At 44.7% G+C, this 19,737-nt stretch overlaps 1 protein-coding gene across 5 annotated transcripts in view; it reads left to right on the forward strand.

The window, feature by feature from the left end:
* ppp1r16a (protein phosphatase 1, regulatory subunit 16A) overlaps positions 1 to 19,737 on the forward strand; it is a 136,803-nt gene that overhangs the window by 70,376 nt on the left and 46,690 nt on the right. For all 5 annotated transcript variants that reach the window (XM_059971576.1, XM_059971579.1, XM_059971578.1 and 2 more), the window contains exons 2-3: positions 1,620 to 2,697; positions 8,006 to 8,076. In XM_059971576.1, coding sequence (XP_059827559.1) covers positions 2,451 to 2,697; positions 8,006 to 8,076 — 318 coding nt within the window. In that variant the 5' untranslated portion in view covers positions 1,620 to 2,450. The remainder of the gene's footprint in view (positions 1 to 1,619; positions 2,698 to 8,005; positions 8,077 to 19,737) is intronic.

A 19,737-nucleotide genomic window follows, 5' to 3' on the forward strand; every position in this document is an offset into this window, starting at 1 on the left:
GGAACTTGGAAAAAAAGAGTGCTGTGCAGTAGGGAAATTCTAGACAGTTTCTAGAGTAGGTTACATGGTCGGCACAACATTGTGGGCAAATGATCCTGAAATGTGCTGTAGATTTCTATTTCATTGTATTTTTCAGTTAATTATAGGAAAGATATCAACAAAATAGAGAGAGTACAGAGAAGATTTACTAGAATGTTACCCGGTTTTCAGCACCTAAGTTACAGAGAAAGGCTGAACAAGTTAGGTCTTTATTTTTTGGACCGTAGAAGGTTGAGGGGGGACTTGATAGAGGAATTTAAAATTATGAGGGGGATAGATAGAGTTGACGTGGATAGGCTTTTTCCATTGAGAGTAGGGGAGATTCAAACAAGAAGACATGATTTGAGAGTTAGGGGGCAAAAGTTTAAGGGTAACACGAGGGGGAATTTCTTTACTCAGAGAGTGGTAGCTGTGTGGAACGAGCTTCCAGTAGAAGTGGTAGAGGCAGGTTCGGTATTGTCATTTAAAGTAAAATTGGATAGGTACATGGACAGGAAAGGAATAGAGGGTTATGGGCTGAGTGCGGGTCAGTGGGGCTAGGTGAGTGTAAGCGTCGGCACGGACTAGAAGGGCCGAGATGGCCTGTTTCTGTGCTGTAATTGTTTTATGGTAATGTAATCTAATATTTAAAATGATGATTGCTCAGCAGTGTGAACAGAGTACCAGCTTCTTGTTGACAAGGTAATCCACATCAGACAGTCTGCTGGAGGAACACACTGGGTCGGCATCCTTTCTGGGAGGAAAGTGACTGTTGGCATTCTGTCTCAGCATTTTCTCTGATAAGCAGGCATCATACTTAAACCCAAAAAGTCACCCGTTCCATTCCTTCCCTTCCCACAGACTTTACTGGACCTGCTCAGCTCCTCTAGCAGATTGTTATTTGCTCCAGATTCCAGTGTCTGCCATCTCTGTATCTTCACACAATACACAAGGAGTGCGCAACTTTAAACCCAGAGAGGTGTTGTAGCAAAATGAAATAAAGCAGGAATGTTCGAAGTAAATTCATAATCAAAGTATGTATACATCACCAGTAAATCCAAGAAACACAGTAGAATCAATGAAAGACCGCACACACCAGGACTGACAAACAGCCAATAACAAAATGCAAGTACAAAATAGAAAAAAGAAATAATAATAATATTGAATAAATAAGCAATAAATATCAAGAACAGTCCCGATGTCTCTCCTCTCATTAAGGATGTTTTAGATATCTCTGAATCTGTGGAATTCATGTGCCACAGGCAGCAGTGGAGGCCAAGTCATTGGGTATATTTAAAGAGACTGTTGATAGGTTTTTGATTAATAGGGGCATCAAAGGCTACAGGAAGAAGTCAAGGGAATAGGGTTGAGAGGCATAATAATCAGCTGTGATGGAATGGTGGGGAAGACTCAATAGGCTGAATGGCCTAATTCTGCTCCAATATCTTATGGTCTTAATAGTTGAGGTCAGTGAGTTGGGTGATGTTAGAGAAGGTGCAGCACTGAAAGGGTTAAATCCGAACCACTCTAACTCCAACACTTGCAAGCAATGCATGTTGCATAATAGTCTTTATTGACAGCTTTCTCTCTCCTTTTCTCAGCATCAGAGCATCACCGGGAAGCATGAACACCAGCATACGGGGTAACAGCTTCAGTCTTATGTAAAGGACCAACACTGCGTTAATCAGCAGACAGAGGAGGTGACAAGTGCCAGGATCTCCTGCGCTGCAATTGGGTCAGGGCACTTACCCTGAGGGAAGAGATCTTGACAGGGCACAGGCTCCCTTGCTTATAGTTGTCAGAAATACATTTGCAAAGAAAGTTAGCAACTGTCTGAGAGCACACCACAGGACAAATTTGCATTGAGATTATCCATTCAGGGCGTCCTGCACAGTAGAGTCCACCATGGAGAGGAGACTTAGTGTGACCGGGGAATAAACTTCTAATGCAGTCTGCTGGGCTTCAGGGGTGCTGACTGGAGTCTCCTCTCCAGCAGCTACACGTTCCCACCATCATCGACCCCTCTGCCCTTTTGAGAATGGTATCCCAACAAGCAAGTAGCAGAGGAGGACTCACCGTTTCTGGCTAATGTCTCACGTCCCATGGTGGCAGCAGCAATGCTCATTGTCTCTCTGCACTCACCCTTGGCTGCTGTGTTGCAATTGAAGAAACAATCAGCCCTTGAATTCCTTCTCTCCATTCAGTCGTAACTTCCTAGCGCACAGACTGAGAGGGTGGGGAAATGGTTCCATATCCAACCACGGCTTGAAAGGTAGCAATCCCTGGGATATGTGACGACAGCAAGCATCCATCCTCCAGGATCTACCACAGTGAGAGGAGCCCATTTCTCGCCTCAGAAGTATACTCTATATCACTGCCAGCCCCTTCTGCCCGGAGCAGGAGCTGGGTAGGGGAGTGAGAGGTGCCCAACCATGGCAGAGCACAACGAGCTGATGGCAGAGCTGCCACTGGTTGGCCAGATGACCACGCAAGAGCGGCTCAAGCATGCCCACAAGAGACGCATGCAGCAGCTGAAGAAGTGGGCACAGTTCGAGAAGGAAGCCCGGGACAAAGAAGCCAAGTCTGAGAAGAGGAGCAGCAAGAGGGCTCCGAGAAGGATCTGTTTCCCTGACAACATCAGGTTGCTGGAGGCCGCTTCTCGCAACGACGTCGAGGAAGGTAATGACCGCTCCTGGGTACAGTATGTGGGATTTTGGAAGGATTAGACTATAGATCATAGAACACTGCAGCAGGTCCTTCAGTCCACGATGTTGTGCTGACCTTTTCACCTACTGCAGGATCAATCTAACCATTTTCTCCTACATAGCCCATTGCTTTTCTATAATGCCCTCTTGTGTTAGCCATTTCTGCCCTGGGAAAAAGTCTCCGACTGTCCACTCAGTCTCTGCCTCTTATCATCTCGTACACCTCTAGCAAGTCACCTCTCATCCTCCAAAGAGAAAATCCTTATCTCACTAAATCTATCCTTATAAGATATGCTTTCTAATCCAGGCAGCATCCTGGTAAATCTCCTTCACGGCCTCTCCGAAGCCTCCACATCCTTCCTATAGAAGGTGACCAGAGCTGAACACGCTATTCAATGTGTGGTCTAACCAAGGTTTTCTAGACCTGCAACATTACCTCATAGCTCTTGAACTGAATCTTCAACAGATGAAAGCCAACACACTATACACCTACTTAACTTGCACAACAATTTTGAGGGATCTGTGGGACATGAACCCTAAGATCCCTCTGTTCCTCCACTCTGCTAAGAATACTACCATTAACCCTGTACTCTGTCTTCTGGTCTGATTTTCCATAGTCAATCACTTCACACTTTTCCAGATTGAACTCCATCTGCCACTTCTCAGCCCATCTCTGTATCCCATTGCAAACTATATCTGCACTATCCACATTGCAGTGGGGTCCCACTGCAGGGTAACTGAAGGCATCTTCACTGAGAAATGGCTCTTGTTTGTACTGTGGGTGTGGGAAGGAGATCAACTCCACACTACGGGACCCAACTGAGCTTAAGGTGCAAGGTGTGGGGAATCTGAAGTGGAAAATACTGGAAATCCAAGGCAGGCTGGACAGCATCTGTGAGGAGCAGAATTTCAGCTCAGGATCATCAATAACACAACATAGGGGACTTGAGCTCTGATGAAGTGTCTTGGCATGAAACATCAATTTCCATAGATGCTGCCTGGCCTGCTGAGTTCTATGTGTATTGCCATAGGGGCATTTATTCTATCTGTCAGATCCGTATTGCTTCTGACAATCTGTCCAACTCTGGGTCTGAGCACAGCTGTTCAAATAGTCAAATGCACTCTGAAACTGACCCTTTGGCCCATCTGGTCCATGCTGATCGAGATGCCCACTAAGCTGGTTGTATTTGTCAGCTTGATGCATCTTTATTTTTATTATTTAGCGTACGACATGGAACAGACCCTTCCAGTCCAATGAGCCATGCCATCCAGCAACCCACTTATTTATCTCTAACCTCATCATGGGACTATTTACAATGACCAGTTAACCTACTAACCAGTACATCTCTGAACTGCGGGAGGAAACCCACGCACTGTCATTGAGAAGGTACACACCGCTTACAGTTGGTGGCAGAATTGAACACTGAATTCCAGAACATCAGGAGCTGTAAAAATGTCACGTATTCGTGCTGCCCACTACCCTATGCATACATCCTCTGGGTGCCCGCTACTTTGTGCATACATCCTCTGGGTGCCCACTACCATATCCATATGTCCTCTGGGTGCCCACTACCCTATTCATATATCCTCTGGGTGCCCACTACCCTATGCATACATCCTCTGGGTGCCCACTATCATATTCATATATCCTCTGGGTGCCCACTACCATATCCATATGTCCTCTGGGTGCCCACTACCCTATGCATACATCCTCTGGGTGCCCACTATCATATCCATATGTCCTCTGGGTGCCCACTATCATATTCATATAACCTCTGGGTGCCCACTACCATATCCATATGTCCTCTGGGTGCCCACTACCCTATTCATATATCCTCTGGGTGCCCACTACCCTATGCATACATCCTCTAGGTGCCCACTACCATATCCATATGTCCTCTGGGTGCCCACTACCATATCCATATGTCCTCTGGGTGCCCACTACCCTATTCATATATCCTCTGGGTGCCCACTACCCTATGCATACATCCTCTAGGTGCCCACTACTATATCCATATGTCCTCTGGGTGCCCAGTACTATATCCATACATCCTCTGGGTGCCCATTACAATATCCATATGTCCTCTGGGTGCCCACTACCCTTTGCATATATCCTCTGGGTACCCACTACCATATCCATACATCCTCTGGGTGCCCACTACCATATCCATATGTCCTCTGGGTGCCCACTACCCTATTCATATATCCTCTGGGTGCCCACTACCATATCCATATATCCTCTGGGTGCCCACTACCATATCCATATGTCCTCTGGGTGCCCACTACCCTATTCATATATCCTCTGGGTGCCCAGTACCATATCCATATGTCCTCTGGGTGCCCACTACCCTATGCATACATCCTCTGGGTGCCCACCATCATATGCATACATCCCCTGGGAGCCCACTACCCTATGCATACATCCTCTGGGTGCCCACTACCCTATGCATATATCCTCTGGGTGCCCACTACCATATCCATATGTCCTCTGGGTGCCCACTACCATATCCATATACCCTCTGGGTGCCCACCATCATATGCATACATCCCCTGGGAGCCCACTACCCTATGCATATATCCTCTGGGTGCCCACTACCCTATGCATATATCCTCTGGGTGCCCACTACCATATCCATATGTCCTCTGGGTGCCCACTACCATATCCATATGTCCTCTGGGTGCCCACTACCATATCCATATATATGCATATATCCTCTGGGTGCCCACTACCATATCCATATATCCTCTGGGTGCCCACTACCCTATCCATACATCCTCTGGGTGCCCACTACCATATCCATACATCCTCTGGGTGCCCACTACCCTATCCATACATCCTCTGGGTGCCCACTACCATATCCATACATCCTCTGGGTGCCCACTACCATATCCATATATCCTCTGGGTGCCCACTACCATATCCATACATCCTCTGGGTGCCCACTACCATATCCATACATCCTCTGGGTGCCCATTACAATATCCATATGTCCTCAGGGTGCCCACTACCATATCCATACATCCTCTGGGTGCCCATTACAATATCCATACATCCTCAGGGTGCCCACTACCATATCCATACATCCTCTGGGTGCCCACTACCATATCCATATGTCCTCTGGGTGCCCACTACCATATCCATACATCCTCTGGGTGCCCATTACAATATCCATATGTCCTCAGGGTGCCCACTACCATATCCATACATCCTCTGGGTGCCCACTACCATATCCATATGTCCTCTGGGTGCCCATTACCATATCCATATGTCCTCTGGGTGCCCACTACCATATCCATACATCCTCTGGGTGCCCACTACCATATCCATACATCCTCTGGGTGCCCACTACCATATCCATACATCCTCTGGGTGCCCACTACCATATCCATATGTCCTCTGGGTGCCCACTACCATATCCATACATCCTCTGGGTGCCCATTACAATATCCATATGTCCTCAGGGTGCCCACTACCATATCCATACATCCTCTGGGTGCCCACTACCATATCCATATGTCCTCTGGGTGCCCATTACAATATCCATATGTCCTCAGGGTGCCCACTACCATATCCATATATCCTCTGGGTGCCCACTACCATATCCATACATCCTCTGGGTGCCCACTACCATATCCATATGTCCTCTGGGTGCCCATTACAATATCCATATGTCCTCTAGGTGCCCACTACCATATCCATATATCCTCTGGGTGCCCACTACCATATCCATACATCCTCTGGGTGCCCACTACCATATCCATATGTCCTCAGGGTGCCCATTACCATATCCATACATCCTCTGGGTGCCCATTACAATATCCATACATCCTCAGGGTGCCCACTACCACATTCTTCTGTCCTCTGGGTGCCCAGTACCATATCCATACATCCTCTGGGTCCCACTACCATATCCGTATATCCTCTGGGTGCCCACTACCATATCCATATGTCCTATGGGTGCCCACTACCATATCCATACATCCTCTGGGTGCCCACTACCATATCCATATGTCCTCTGGGTGCCCACTACCATATCCATATGTCCTCTGGGTGCCCACTACCTTATCCATACATCCTCTGGGTGCCCACTACCATATCCATACATCCTCTGGGTGCCCACTACCATATCCATATGTCCTCTGTTGCCCACTACCATATCCATATGTCCTCTGGGTGCCCACTACCTTGTGCATATAATGAAGAAGTTGCCCCTCATGTTCCTTTACAAGTCTTTTCCCTTTCACCTTAAAGCTTTGCCCACTGCTGTTTGATTCTCCAACCTTGGAGGAAAAGATTGACTATATTCCCCCTATCTCTGCGTTATGATTCTGCAAACCTCTATTTGGTCACCCCTCAGTCTCCTGCACTCAAAGGATAACACTGAGCCTGTTCGATCTCTGTTTAACTTTCCCTGCACTCTTTCCAGCTTAATAATGTTCTTCCTATAACAGCGTGACCAAAACTGCACACAGTACTTCAACTGCAGCCTCACCAGCGTCTTGTATCTTTGCAGAAATAATGCCACAACTCCTATACTCAGTGCCCTGACTGAAGGCCAGCATGTTTTCAGGTGCTGTTTAAATCTGGTGAAGGTTCCTTCATCTCCCTCTATACTCTTCTATCACACACTCCTGGAGTCTGACACAGAGTGAAACTCCCTCCACACCGTCCCATCACACACTCCCGGGGTCAGACACAGAGTGAAACTCCCTCCACACCGTCCCATCACACACTCCCGGGGTCAGACACAGAGTGAAACTCCCTCCACACCGTCCCATCACACACTCCCGGGGTCAGACACAGAGTGAAACTCCCTCCACTCCATCCCATCACACACTCCCGGGGTCAGACACAGAGTGAAACTCCCTCCACACTGTCCCATCACACACTCCCGGGGTCAGACACAGAGTGAAACTCCCTCCACACCGTCCCATCACACACTCCCGGGGTCAGACACACAGTGAAACTCCCTCCACACCGTCCCATCACACACACCCGGGGTCAGACACAGAGTGAAACTCCCTCCACACCGTCCCATCACACACTCCCGGGGTCAGACACACAATGAAACTCCCTCCACACCGTCCCATCACACACTCCCAGGGTCAGGCACAGAGTGAAACTCCCTCCACACCGTCCCATCACACACTCCTGAGGTCAGTTACAGAGTGAAGGGAACTTTACTCTCTATCTGACCCATGTGACCCCCTGTCCCTAGCATTATCAGACTGTCTGAATCACTCCTGAACCTTGATGCATGATTTTTTGTCTTCTCTTTCAGTTCAGCAGTTATTGCGGGATGGTATATGCCCAGACCTGTACAATGAAGATGGTTTGACTGCACTGCATCAGGTGTGTTTGAGTCTTTGGCTAGTGTAACTGGCAGGGTCCTCTCTTTGACTGACTACCAAAGTTTTCAATCTTCTGCCATTATAGAGAACAGCAGCAGGAATTCAGTTGGTGATTCATTCATAAAGTGCAGTGGATTCCGTTTAATTGGGACACTTTGGGACCAGAACATTCTACCCCAATTAAGCAGCTGCCCCAATTAGCTGAAGTTTCATGGAAATAGTTAAAAAGGTATAAAAGAGACAAACTGCCATTTAACCAGGTGACAAATTATATATTTAAATGAGATACAGAACAAATTCAAACACTATCTACAGTATTATAAAACTGTATTACTTCCAGGTAGTTATCCTTGGAGGATTTCATCCGTGCACATTCTTTTCATTGACTGAGCACAGGTAACTAGTGTAGATAATGGACTACCTTCATACAATCGTTTTGACGACTGCATCCTCCAAATCCTTATTTCATTCAAACATTTAAGATACTTCCAACTTCTTCGTAATTCCTTATGTAGCAAAATACTTTCATTTTCATTCCCGGCCGTTTCTGGCATCACAAAGCCTGAATAGTTGGAACCGTGGTGAGCAAAACGGTTCTGAATTGTCTTACTGCTTATCTTTCAACTATCAGTGACAAAAATCACTGATTTTTGAACACAAACACATACAACTGATGCTATTTGAAAACTGTTAATACTAAACACAGCGTAGTGCCTAACTTACACCAGTTCACACGACTGATGCTAGTTAGAAACTGATAAGCAACTGTCTGCAGTCCCAGTTAGGAAGCATAGTGTCCCATAGGAACTAAGAGAATCTGGTTATTAATTAATTATTATCTCAATAATTTATTGTTGTTTAAGAGTTATCTCAAACAAGTGGCTGTCCCAGTTAACCAAAATCCACTGTGCTGGAACCTTATTCAATGACATGGGAGAAGGAAGCTGCACTGTCCATGTCCTGATTAGTTGTCAGAGACTTACTCGTGTTTCCTTTCTGATCGTGTGCTGGGGGAGAAGGGAACGATGTGGTCGGTTATACAGCTTGGAACAGGTCCTGCGGCCCAACTGCTCCACACCTGACCAAATGCTGGTCTCTGCCTGTCCCAATTGCCTATAGCTGGCCATATCCTGCTAAATTTTTCCTGACACGTACCTGTCAAACTACTTTTAAATTGTATCACTTCCTCTGGTAGCTTGTCCAGAAAGAACCACCTTCTGTGCAGACAAAACTGCCTTTTTTGTCCCATTTATGAACAGAAGAAATGTGTAGGGGTTGGCCATTGGCCATCAAGCCAGCTCCACCTTTCAGTAAGATCATGGCTGATCTGGGTGTGGACTCAGCTCCACCTACTGCCTGCCTTTTCCCCATAACCCCTGTTTTGCAAAAATCTATCAAACTTTCTTAAATATATTTAATGAGATGTTGTAACGTCTACTGGTTCCCTGGGCAGAGAAGTTCACAGATTCACTACTCTCTGGGAAAAGCAGTTTCTCCTAATCTCCATTCTAAATCTATTCCCCTAAATCTTGCGAATGTCTTTCCAAGTTCCAGTCTCATCTACCTGTGGAAACAACCTTCCTGCCTCTATATTATCATTCACTTTCATATTTTATGTCTCTATGAGATTGTCTCTCGTTCTTCTGAATTCCCAGTACAGAACGTCCATAGAAATTCGTAGCTGAAGAATTGGAGTGGGGGGGGGCAGGGATTCAGATTTCTGGATCATTGGGACCTCTTCGGGGGCAGGTGGGACCTGTACAAAAGGGATAGGTTGCACTTCAATCTAAGGGGGACCAATATTCGTGTGGGCAGGTTTAGTAGAGCTATTGGGAGTGGTTTAAACAAATATGGCAGGGGGATGGGAACCAGTATGATAGAGCTGAGGATGAGCCAGCAGGTTTACAAGTAGATGATGTGTAATGAATGTAAGGAAGAACAAACCAATGATTGGGTACAACTGCAGAGAGACCAAAGAATTAAGTTCTATTACAGAGGCAAAATTCATAAGGGCAAAGAATGCAGGACTGAAAATACTGTATTTAAATGTGCATAGCATTTGGGATAATGTGGACAGAATCATGGCGCAGTTAAAGATTGGTCGGTATGACACTGTGGGCTGAGTCGTGGCTGAAAGAAGGTCATAATTGAGACTTCAACATCAAAGGATATACTTTGTATCAAAAGAACAAATAGGAAGACGAAGGCGGTGGTGTGGCTCTGTCGGTAAGAGATGGAATTACATCTTTAGAAAGAGGTCAGAGAATGTTGAATCTTTGTGGGTGGAGTTAACAAACTGCACGGGTGAAAATAAACATCATGGGAATCACATACAGGCCTCCAAATAGTAGCCAAGATGTGGGGTTGAGATTGCAAAGGGAGCTGGAAAACTCATAAGGGTAATGACACAATTGTAATGGGGGACTTCAATATGCAAGGTAATTGGGAAAATCAGGTCGGCATCGGATCGAAAGAGAGGGAATTTGTTGAATGCCTACGGGATGGCTTTTTAGAGCAGCTTGTGCTTGAGCCCACTCAGGGAAAGGCCATCTTAGATTGGGTGTTGTGTAATAACCGAGATTTTATCAGAGGGCTTAATGTAAAGGAACCCTTCGGAGGCAGTGATCATAATACGATTGAATTCATACTGCAATTTGAGAGGGAGAAGCAGAAGTCAGATGTATCAGTATTGCAATGGAATAAAGGGAATTACAGAGGTATGAGAGAGGAGCTTGCCCAGGTGGATTGGAGAGGATACTGGCAGGGATGACGACAGAACAGAGGTGTCTGAAGTTTCTGGGAATAGTTCACAAAACACAGGATAGATATGTCCCACAGAAGAACAAGTTCTCAAATGGCAGGGCTAGGCAACCGTGGCTGACAAGGGAAGTTAAGGACTTCATAAAGCCAAGGAAAGGGCTTATAAGGTAGCAAATGTGAGTAGGAAGATGGATGATTGGGAACGTTTTAAAACACAACAAAAGGCACCTAAAAAAGCTGTAAGAAGGGAAAAGCTGAAATATGAGAGCAGACTAGCCAATAATGTAAAGCAGGAAACTCAAAGTTTTTTTCAGTTATATAAAGAATAAAAGGGAGATGAGAGTTGATATTGAACCACTGGAAAATTATGCTGGTGAGGCAGTTATGGGGCACAAAGAAATGGCAGATGAATTTAATAAGTACTTTGCTTCTGTCTTCACTGTGGAAGACAGCAGCTGTATGCCAGAGATCCATGAGTGTCAGGGAGGAGGAGTGAGTACCATTGCTATTACAAAGGGAAAAGTGCTAGGCAAGTTCAAAGGTCTTAAGGTGAATAAGTCACCTGGACCAGATGGACCACATCCCAGGGTACTGGGAGATGTTGCTGAAGAGATAATGGATGCATTAGTCATGATCTTTCAAGAATCGCTTGATTCTGGCATGGTCCTGGACAACTGGAAAATTGAAAATGGCATTCTATTCTTTCAGAAGGGAGGAAGACAAAAGAAAGGAAATTATAGGCCAATTAGCCTAACCTCAGTGGTTGGGAAAGTGTTGGAGTCCATTATTAAGGACGAGGTTTTGAGGTACTTGGAGACTAATGATAAAATAGTCAAAGTCAGCATGGTTTCTGTAAAAAAAAAGCTGGCCTGACAAATCTATTGGAGTTCTTCGAGGAAGTAACAAACAAGGTGGCAAAAGAGAGGCAGTGGATGTCATTTACTTGGATTTTCAGAAAGTATTCGATAAAGTGCCTCACCTGAGGCTGCTTAACAAGATAAAATCCTATGGTGTTACAGAAAGATATGGCATGGATAGAGGAATGGGTGACAGACAGGAGGCAGCGAGTGGGAATAAAAGGGGCCTTTTCTGGTTTGCTGCTGGTAGCTAGTGGTGTTCCTCAGGGGTCAGTATTGGGACTACTACTTTTCACATTGTCTTTCAGTCATTTAGATGGTGGAATTAATGGCTTTGTGGCAAAGCTTGTGGATGATACGAAGATGGGTGGAGGGTAGGTAGTGCTGAGAAAGCAATGCGATTGCAGCAGGACTTGGGCAAATTGGAAGAACAGGCAAAAAAGTGGCAGATGGAATACAGAGTTGTGAAATATACGATATAGGTCAATAAGGTTGTTAAGTAGATTTATGGAAAGCTTGTTTTTATTAGTCGAGACATTGAGATCAGAAGTCAGGAGGTTATGTTGCGACTTTATAAAGATCAGGCTAAGCCACATCTGGAGTATTGCACACAGATCTGGTTGTCCAACTATAGGAAAGACTTCAAGGCTTTGGATAGGGTGCAGAAGAGGTTTGCCAGGATGCTACCTGGTTTAAAGGGCATGTGCTATCACAAGAGGCTGGATAAACTTGGGCTGTTTTCCCTGGAATGGTGGAGGATGAGGGGAGATCTGATTGAGGTTTACAAGATTGAAAGGCATAGATAGAGTAGATAGAGAATACCTGTTTGCCAGGGTTGAAATGTCTTGTACCAGAGGGCATGCATTGAAAGTGGGAGGGGGTAGGATCAAGGGGGATGTGAGCTGTAAGTTTTTTTACTCAGAATGGTGGGAGCTTGAAGTGTGCTGCCCGGTAGGGTGGTAGAGGCAAATGCATTAGAGGCTTTTAAGACACGTTTGGATAGGCACATGGATGTGAGGAAGATGGAGGAATATGGACATGGTGTAGGTGGGAGGCATTCGTGCTTAGGTGTTTTTGATTTGCTTTTCAGCTGGTTCAGCACAACATTGTGGGCCGAATGGCTGGTTGCTGTGCTGTAGTCTTCTATGTTCAATGTTCTTTACACTTGTGTACTGGAAATGACATCAAACAGTCTTAAATCCAGAGAAAGCAATCCCAACCTATCCAGCTCTGAGTACTAGTTAAAACCCAGTCTAACATAAGATTCCCACTTGCACAAAGATATTGTCCCTTCAAGAATCTGAGATAACTTTTACCTAGTATTTTTCCATCCCTTAGTGGTGCCAGCCCATATAATAGTGATAGAAAGTTTGTGAACCTTGTAGAAGTTTCTCTATTTTTGCATAAATATGACTTAAAATGTGATCAGATCTTCACTTAAGTCCTAAAACTAGATAAAGAGATCCAATGAAATAAATTACACAAAAACATTGTACTTGTTCATTTATTTATTGAGAAAAATGATCCAATATTACATGTATTTGTTGGAAAAGGATGTGAACCTCTGGAGTAACACTACAAAAGCCAGTTGGAGTCAGGAGGTGTGGGTTGTATCCTGTCCTATGTAACACCCCAGGTTTGGCTGGTGGCACTGGTCTCTGGCCCCTCCAAACTTGCGAAATCTGAGGTGCAAAACGTGCTGTTCGTGTGGATGCTGTGTGATCTGTTCTCCCGTTACAAATCAGTACCACAAAATAACAGACAGTACACCATACGCAATTAGACAATTCAGCTTTATAATTCTTCACTTGACTAAAGGCTTAGTAAAGAAAACAAAACGGAAAGGGTCCATTTTAATGAAACAATCTAATGTGCACAGGTTGGAGTTCACAGTTTCCCTTCCGCTGGTCCTCCATCGATTTCCTCGGGCTTCGTCAACTTTCAGCCCCACTCCAAGCCTACTCCGTCCTGCTGTCTGACCTCCCCTTTCTCGCATTTTCTCACTTCATGCCTCACCAAACAAAAGATCCAGATCACCTCGCTCTCAGGCACACACAAGAAAGAAAACTCTCCCTTCATTAGACAGCGCACATTCCAAAGCCCCCATTATCTCTAGCCATAACCCAAACACTGCTGCTACAGAAAAACCGTTGCATTAGCAGTGAAACCTTTCCCAGGGCATTAAACCTATATAAAAAAAGACACACAAAGTTAGGTTACTGACAGAAAGATCTGCTTATGTGCACCATGCCTTGATCAAAACTTTCAGAGGACCTTAGAAGAAGAATTGTAGAGATGCATGAAGCGGGAAAAGGCAAAAAAGCATTTCTAAAGACCTGAGTGTTCAGCAGTCCACAGGAAGAGAATGGAGGAAACTCATCTCCCTAGGAGCGGCATCCTGCAAAGGTCACATCAAGAGCACAACATGCAATGCTGAAGGAGGTGAAAAAGAACCCAAGGGTAACAGTAAAAGACCTGCAGAAATCTCTAGAACTTACTGAAGTCTCTGTTCACGTGTCCACCAGGAGAAAAACACTGAACAAGAATGGTGTGCGTGGAAGGACACCATGGAGGAAACCACTGCTCTCCAAAAAAAAATATTGCTGCATGTCTCAGTTTTGCAAAAGACCACCTGGATGTTCTACAACTCTTCCGGGATAATGTTCTGAGGACATACGAGACAAAAGTTGAACTTCTTGGCAGAAATGCACATTACTATGTTTGGAGGAAAAAGGGCACTACACACCAAAACTTCATCTAAACAGTGAAGCATGGTGGAAGGAGCATCATGGTTTAGGGCTGTTTTGCTGCCTCAGGGCCTTGACAGCTTGCAATCATTGAGGGAACACTGAATTCAAAATTGTATCGAGACATTTTACAGGAGAACATCAGGGTAGCGGTCTGATACCTAAAGCTTAATAGAAGTTGGATAATGCAACAAGATAATGATCTGAAAGACAAGAGTAAAACAACAACAGAATGGTTTAAAAAGAAGAAAGTTTGTGTTTTGGAATGGCCGAGTCAAAGTCCTGACTTTAATCCTATAGAAATGCCGTGGAAGGACCTGGAGCAAGCAGTTCATGCAAGGAAGCCCACCAACATCCCAGAACTGAAGCAGTTTTGTAAGGAGGAATGGCCTAAAATTCCTCCAAGCCAATGTGCAGGACTGAACAACAGTTACCGAAACATTTGGTTGAAGTATTGCTGTACAATGGGGTCATACCAGTTACTGAAAGCAGTTTCTCATGCTTTTTCCAACAATTATATGTAATATTGGATAATTTTTCTCAGTAAATAAATGAAGAAGTATCATGTTTTTTGTGTTATTAATTATTTGGGATTCTCTTTATCTAGTTTTAGCACTTGCATAAAGATCTGATCACACTTTAGGTCATAGTTATGCAAAAACAGAAAATTCTACATGGTTCACAGACTTTATAGCACCACTGTACCTTTTTATGTCTTGTGCCCTTGGTCCTCGTCAAATAACCTAGAAACAGAGACACCACTATTTCATCTCACAAGCACACATCTGTGTACATCTCCAGATGATCAGCACATTACAAGGTGTCACCAGTTTGTCTTACAAACTTCCACTTGTGTTTCCTGTCTTGGTAGTCACCAAAGAGAGTCAAATTTATATTGGAACATAGAAGAGTGCAGCACAGGAAGAGAGCCTTCAGCCTACATTGTGCCAAGCCAATTAAATTAGTAATGAAATGGATAAGGAAACTAATCGCTTCTGCCAACACAATATCTATATCCCTTCATTTTCCTCACATTCATATTCCTATTTAAATGTCAGCACCGAATGGCTGGTGCTGGATTCCAAGAGGGGGATTTTCTAGATTGCCTACAAGATGGCTGAATGTCCAAGGTGCACGTTATATTTGAGGGATAGGAAGGTAGGAAGAGAGGGTGGTGTGGCTCTACTGGTAAAGAATGGCATCAAATCAGTAGAAAGAGTTGACATAGGATCAGATATTGAATTCTTGTGGGTTGAGATCGGAAACTGTAAGGGTAAAAGGACGTTGATGGTAGTTATATACAGGCCTCCCAACAGTGGCTGGGAGGTGGACCACAGATTACAACAGGAAATAGAAAAGGCGAGTCAAAAGGGCAATGTTATGGTAGTCATGAGAGATTTTAACATGCAGGTCAATTGGGAAAATCAGGTTGGTAATGGATCTCGAGAGAGTGAGATTGTTTAATGACTAAGAGATGGCTTTTTAGAGCAGTTTGTCGTTGAGCCTACTGAAGGATCAGCTACACTGGATAGGGTGTTGTGTAATGAACCAGAGGCGATTTTGGAGCTTAAGGTAAAAAAAGAACCCTTAGGAGCCAGTGATCACAATATGATTGTGTACAACTTGAAATTTGATAGGGAGAAGGTAAAGTCTGATGCAGCAGTATTTCAGTGGAGTAAGGGAAATTAGAGTGGTATGAGAGAGGAGTTAGCCAAAGTAATTTGGAAGGAAATACTGGCAGGGATGTCAGCAGAGCAGCAATGGCATGTGTTTTTGGGAAAAATGAGGAAGGAGCAGGATATGTGTATTACAAAAATGAAGAAATACTCAAATGGTAAAATAGTACAACCGTGGCTGACAAGGGAAGTCAAAGCTATTGTAAAAGCAAAAGAAAGGACATGCAACAAAATAAAATTAATGGGAAGGTAGAGGATTGGGAGGTTAGGAAAAAATGAAATATGAAAGCAAACTAGCAAATAATATTAAAGTAGATAGTAAAAGTTTTTTTCAAGTATGTTAAAAATAAAAGAGAAATGAGAGGACCGCTAGAAATTGAGACAGGAGAAATAATAACAGGGGTCAAGGAAATGGCTGATGAACTAAATCAGTATTTTGCGTCATTCTTCACTGTGGAAGACACTAGCAGTATGCCTGATGTAGTGTGTGAAGGACAAGAAGTGCGTGTAGTTACTGTTACAAGGAAGAAGGTGCTCAAAAAGCTGAAAGACCTAAGGGTGCATAAGTCACCCGGACCAGAGGAGCTGCAGCCTAGAGTTCTGAAAGAGGTAACGTTAGAGATTGTGATGGCATTAGAAATGGTCTTTCAAAAATCATTGAACTCCGGCACGGTGCCAGAGGACTGGAAAATTGCAAATGTTACTCCACTCTTTAAGGTAGTTAGCCTGATCTCAGTGGTTGGGAAGATGTTGGAGTTAATTGTTAAGGTTGAGGTGATGAAGTACTTGGTGACGCGGGACAAGATAGTACAAAGTCAGCATGGTTTCCTTCAGGAAAAATCCTGCCTGATAAACCTGTTGGAATCCTTTGAGGAGATTACTAGTAGGATAGATAAAGGGGATGTAGTCGATGTTGTATATTTGGACTTTCAGAAGGCCTTTGACATGTTGCCACACATGATGCTGCTTACCAAAGTAGGAGCCCATGGCATTACAGGAAAGTTACTAACATAGAGCATTGACTGATTGATAGGGGACAGCAAGTGGGAATAAAAGGATCCTTTTCTGGTCGGCTGCCAGTGACTAATGGTGTTTGGCAGGGATCAGTGTTGGGACCACTTCTTTTTATGCTGTATATAAATAATTTGGATGATGGAGTAGATGGCTTTGTTGCCAAGTTTGCAGATGATAGGAAGATTGGTGGAGGGGCAGGTAGTGTTGAGGAAAACAGGTAGGATGCAGAAGGAATTAGACAGATTAGGAGAATGGGCAAGAAAGTGGCAAATGAAATACAGTGTTGGAAAATGCATGGCCATGCACTTTGATGGTAGAAATAAATGTGCAGACTATTTTCTAAATGGGGAGAAAATCCAGGAATCTGAGATGCAGAGGGACTTGGGAGTCCTTGTGCAGAACACCCTGAAGGTTAACTGGCAGGTCGAGTCGGTGGTGAGGAAGGCAACTGACATGTTAGCAATGACTTCAAGAGGTCTAGAGTATAAGAGCAGGGATGTGATGCTGAGGCTTTTTAAGGCATTGGTGAGGCCTCACCTTGAGTATTGTGAACAGTTTTGGCCCCCTCATCTTAGAAAAGATGTGCTGGCATTGGAGAGGGTCCAGAGGAGGATCATAAGGATGACTCCAGGAATGAAAGGGTTATCATATGAGGAATGTCTCGTGGCTCTGGGAGTGTACTTGCTGGAATTTAGAAGGATGAGGGGGGATCTCATTGAAACATTTCAATGTTGAAAGGCCTAGACAGAGTAGATGTGGAAAGGATGTTTCCCATGGTAGGAGAGTCTAAGACAAGAGGGCATAGCCTCAGGATAGAGGAGCACCCTTTCAGAACAGAGTTGCAGAGAAATTTCTTTAGCCAACGGGTGGTGAATGTGTGGAATTTGTTGTCACATGCAGCTGTGGAAGCCAGGCCATTGGGCAAATTTAAGGCAGAAATTGAAAGGTTCTTGATTGGACATGGCATCAAAGGTTATGGGGAGAAGGTCGGGGAGGAGAACAGAAGGATCAGCCGTGATTGAATGGCGGAGCAGACTCGATGGGCCAGGAGGCCTAATTCTGCTCCTGTGTCTTATGGTCTCATGGATTTTTGGAGCAGTTTGTGGTTGAGCCCAATGAAGGATCACCTATTCTGGATTTGGTGTTGTGCAATGAACCGCAATTGATTAGAGTACTTAAGGTAAAAGAACTCTTAGGGGAAAGTGACCATTATAGGATCGAATTCACCCTGAAATTTCATAAGGAGAAGCCAAAGTCAGATACATCAGTATTACAGTGGTGCTTTAAAAGGAATAGGATGGGAGGTAGAAAGGGGGGGGAGTGGCATTGCTGGTCAGGGATAGTATCACAGCTATAAAAGGGAGGATGCTGCATCAGGAGTGTCCACGGAGTCAGTCTGGGTGGAAGTCAGAAATAGGAAGGGATCAATCACTGTGCTGGGGGTAGTCTATAGGCCTCCAAATAGTCCTCAGGACACCAAGGAGTAGATAAGCAGGCAGATTTTAGATTGGTGCAGGAAATACAGGGTAGTAGTTATAGGTGATTTCAACTTCCCTCATATTGACTGGCACCTCCTGAGTGCAAGGGGGATAGATGGGCTTGAATTTGTCAGGTGTGTTCAAGAAGGATTCCTGACACAGTATGTGGACCAGCCGACGAAAGGAGAGGTCATACTGGATCTAGTTCTGGGTAATGAACCTGGTAAGGTGACAGACCACTTGGTGGGGGAGCATTTTGGTGAGAGTGACCACAACTCCCTTAGCTTCAGCATAGCTATAGAAAGGGATAAAATCAGACAAAATGGTAAAGTGCTTAACTGGGGAAGGGCTAACTTTGAAGGGATGAGGCAGGAACTAGCAAGAGTAAATTGATAACAGACGTTCAATGGGGAAAGCACAGAAGTAATGTAGGAGAAGTTTAGGGACCACTTGAGCTGAGTTCAGGATAGGTTTGTCCCACTGAGGCAAGGAAGAAATGGTGGGAAAAGGGAACCGTGGCTGACGAAACACGTGAGGCAACTCGTCAAGAGGAAAAAGGAAGCATATGTTAGATATAAGAAGCAGGAAGTAGGAGGGGCTTATGAGAAATATAGGGTAGCCAGAAAGGAGCTAAAGAAAGGACTTAGGAGAGCTCAAAGCGGGCATGAGAAAGGCTTGGCATGTAGGATTAAGGAGAACCCCAAGGTGTTCTATGCGTATGTGAAGAACAGGAGAATGATGAGAACGAAGGTGGGACTGCTAAAGGATAAAGAGGGCAACATGTGCCTGGAGGCGGAGGAGGTTGGGGAGGTCCTAAATTAATACTTTGCTTCAGTATTCATAAGCGAAAAGGCTCTTGATCAGGATGGGGTCAAAGTAGAGCGGACCTGTGTGCTGGACAATGTGGAGATTAAGGAAGAAGAAGTGCTGGATCTTCTTAAAAACATTAAGATTTATAAATTCCCAGGGCCGAATATGATACATCCCAGGTTGTTGTAGGAATTGAGAGAAGAGATCACAGGAGCATTAGCTATGATCTTTGAATCCTCTTTGGCTGCAGGGGAAGTGCCGGAGGACTGGAGAATGACAAATGTAGTTCCCTTGTTCAACAAGGGTAATAGGGAGAAACT

This window comes from Hypanus sabinus, chromosome 6 (assembly GCF_030144855.1).
Source record: "Hypanus sabinus isolate sHypSab1 chromosome 6, sHypSab1.hap1, whole genome shotgun sequence".
In the NCBI taxonomy this organism is placed as follows: Eukaryota; Metazoa; Chordata; class Chondrichthyes; order Myliobatiformes; family Dasyatidae; genus Hypanus; species Hypanus sabinus.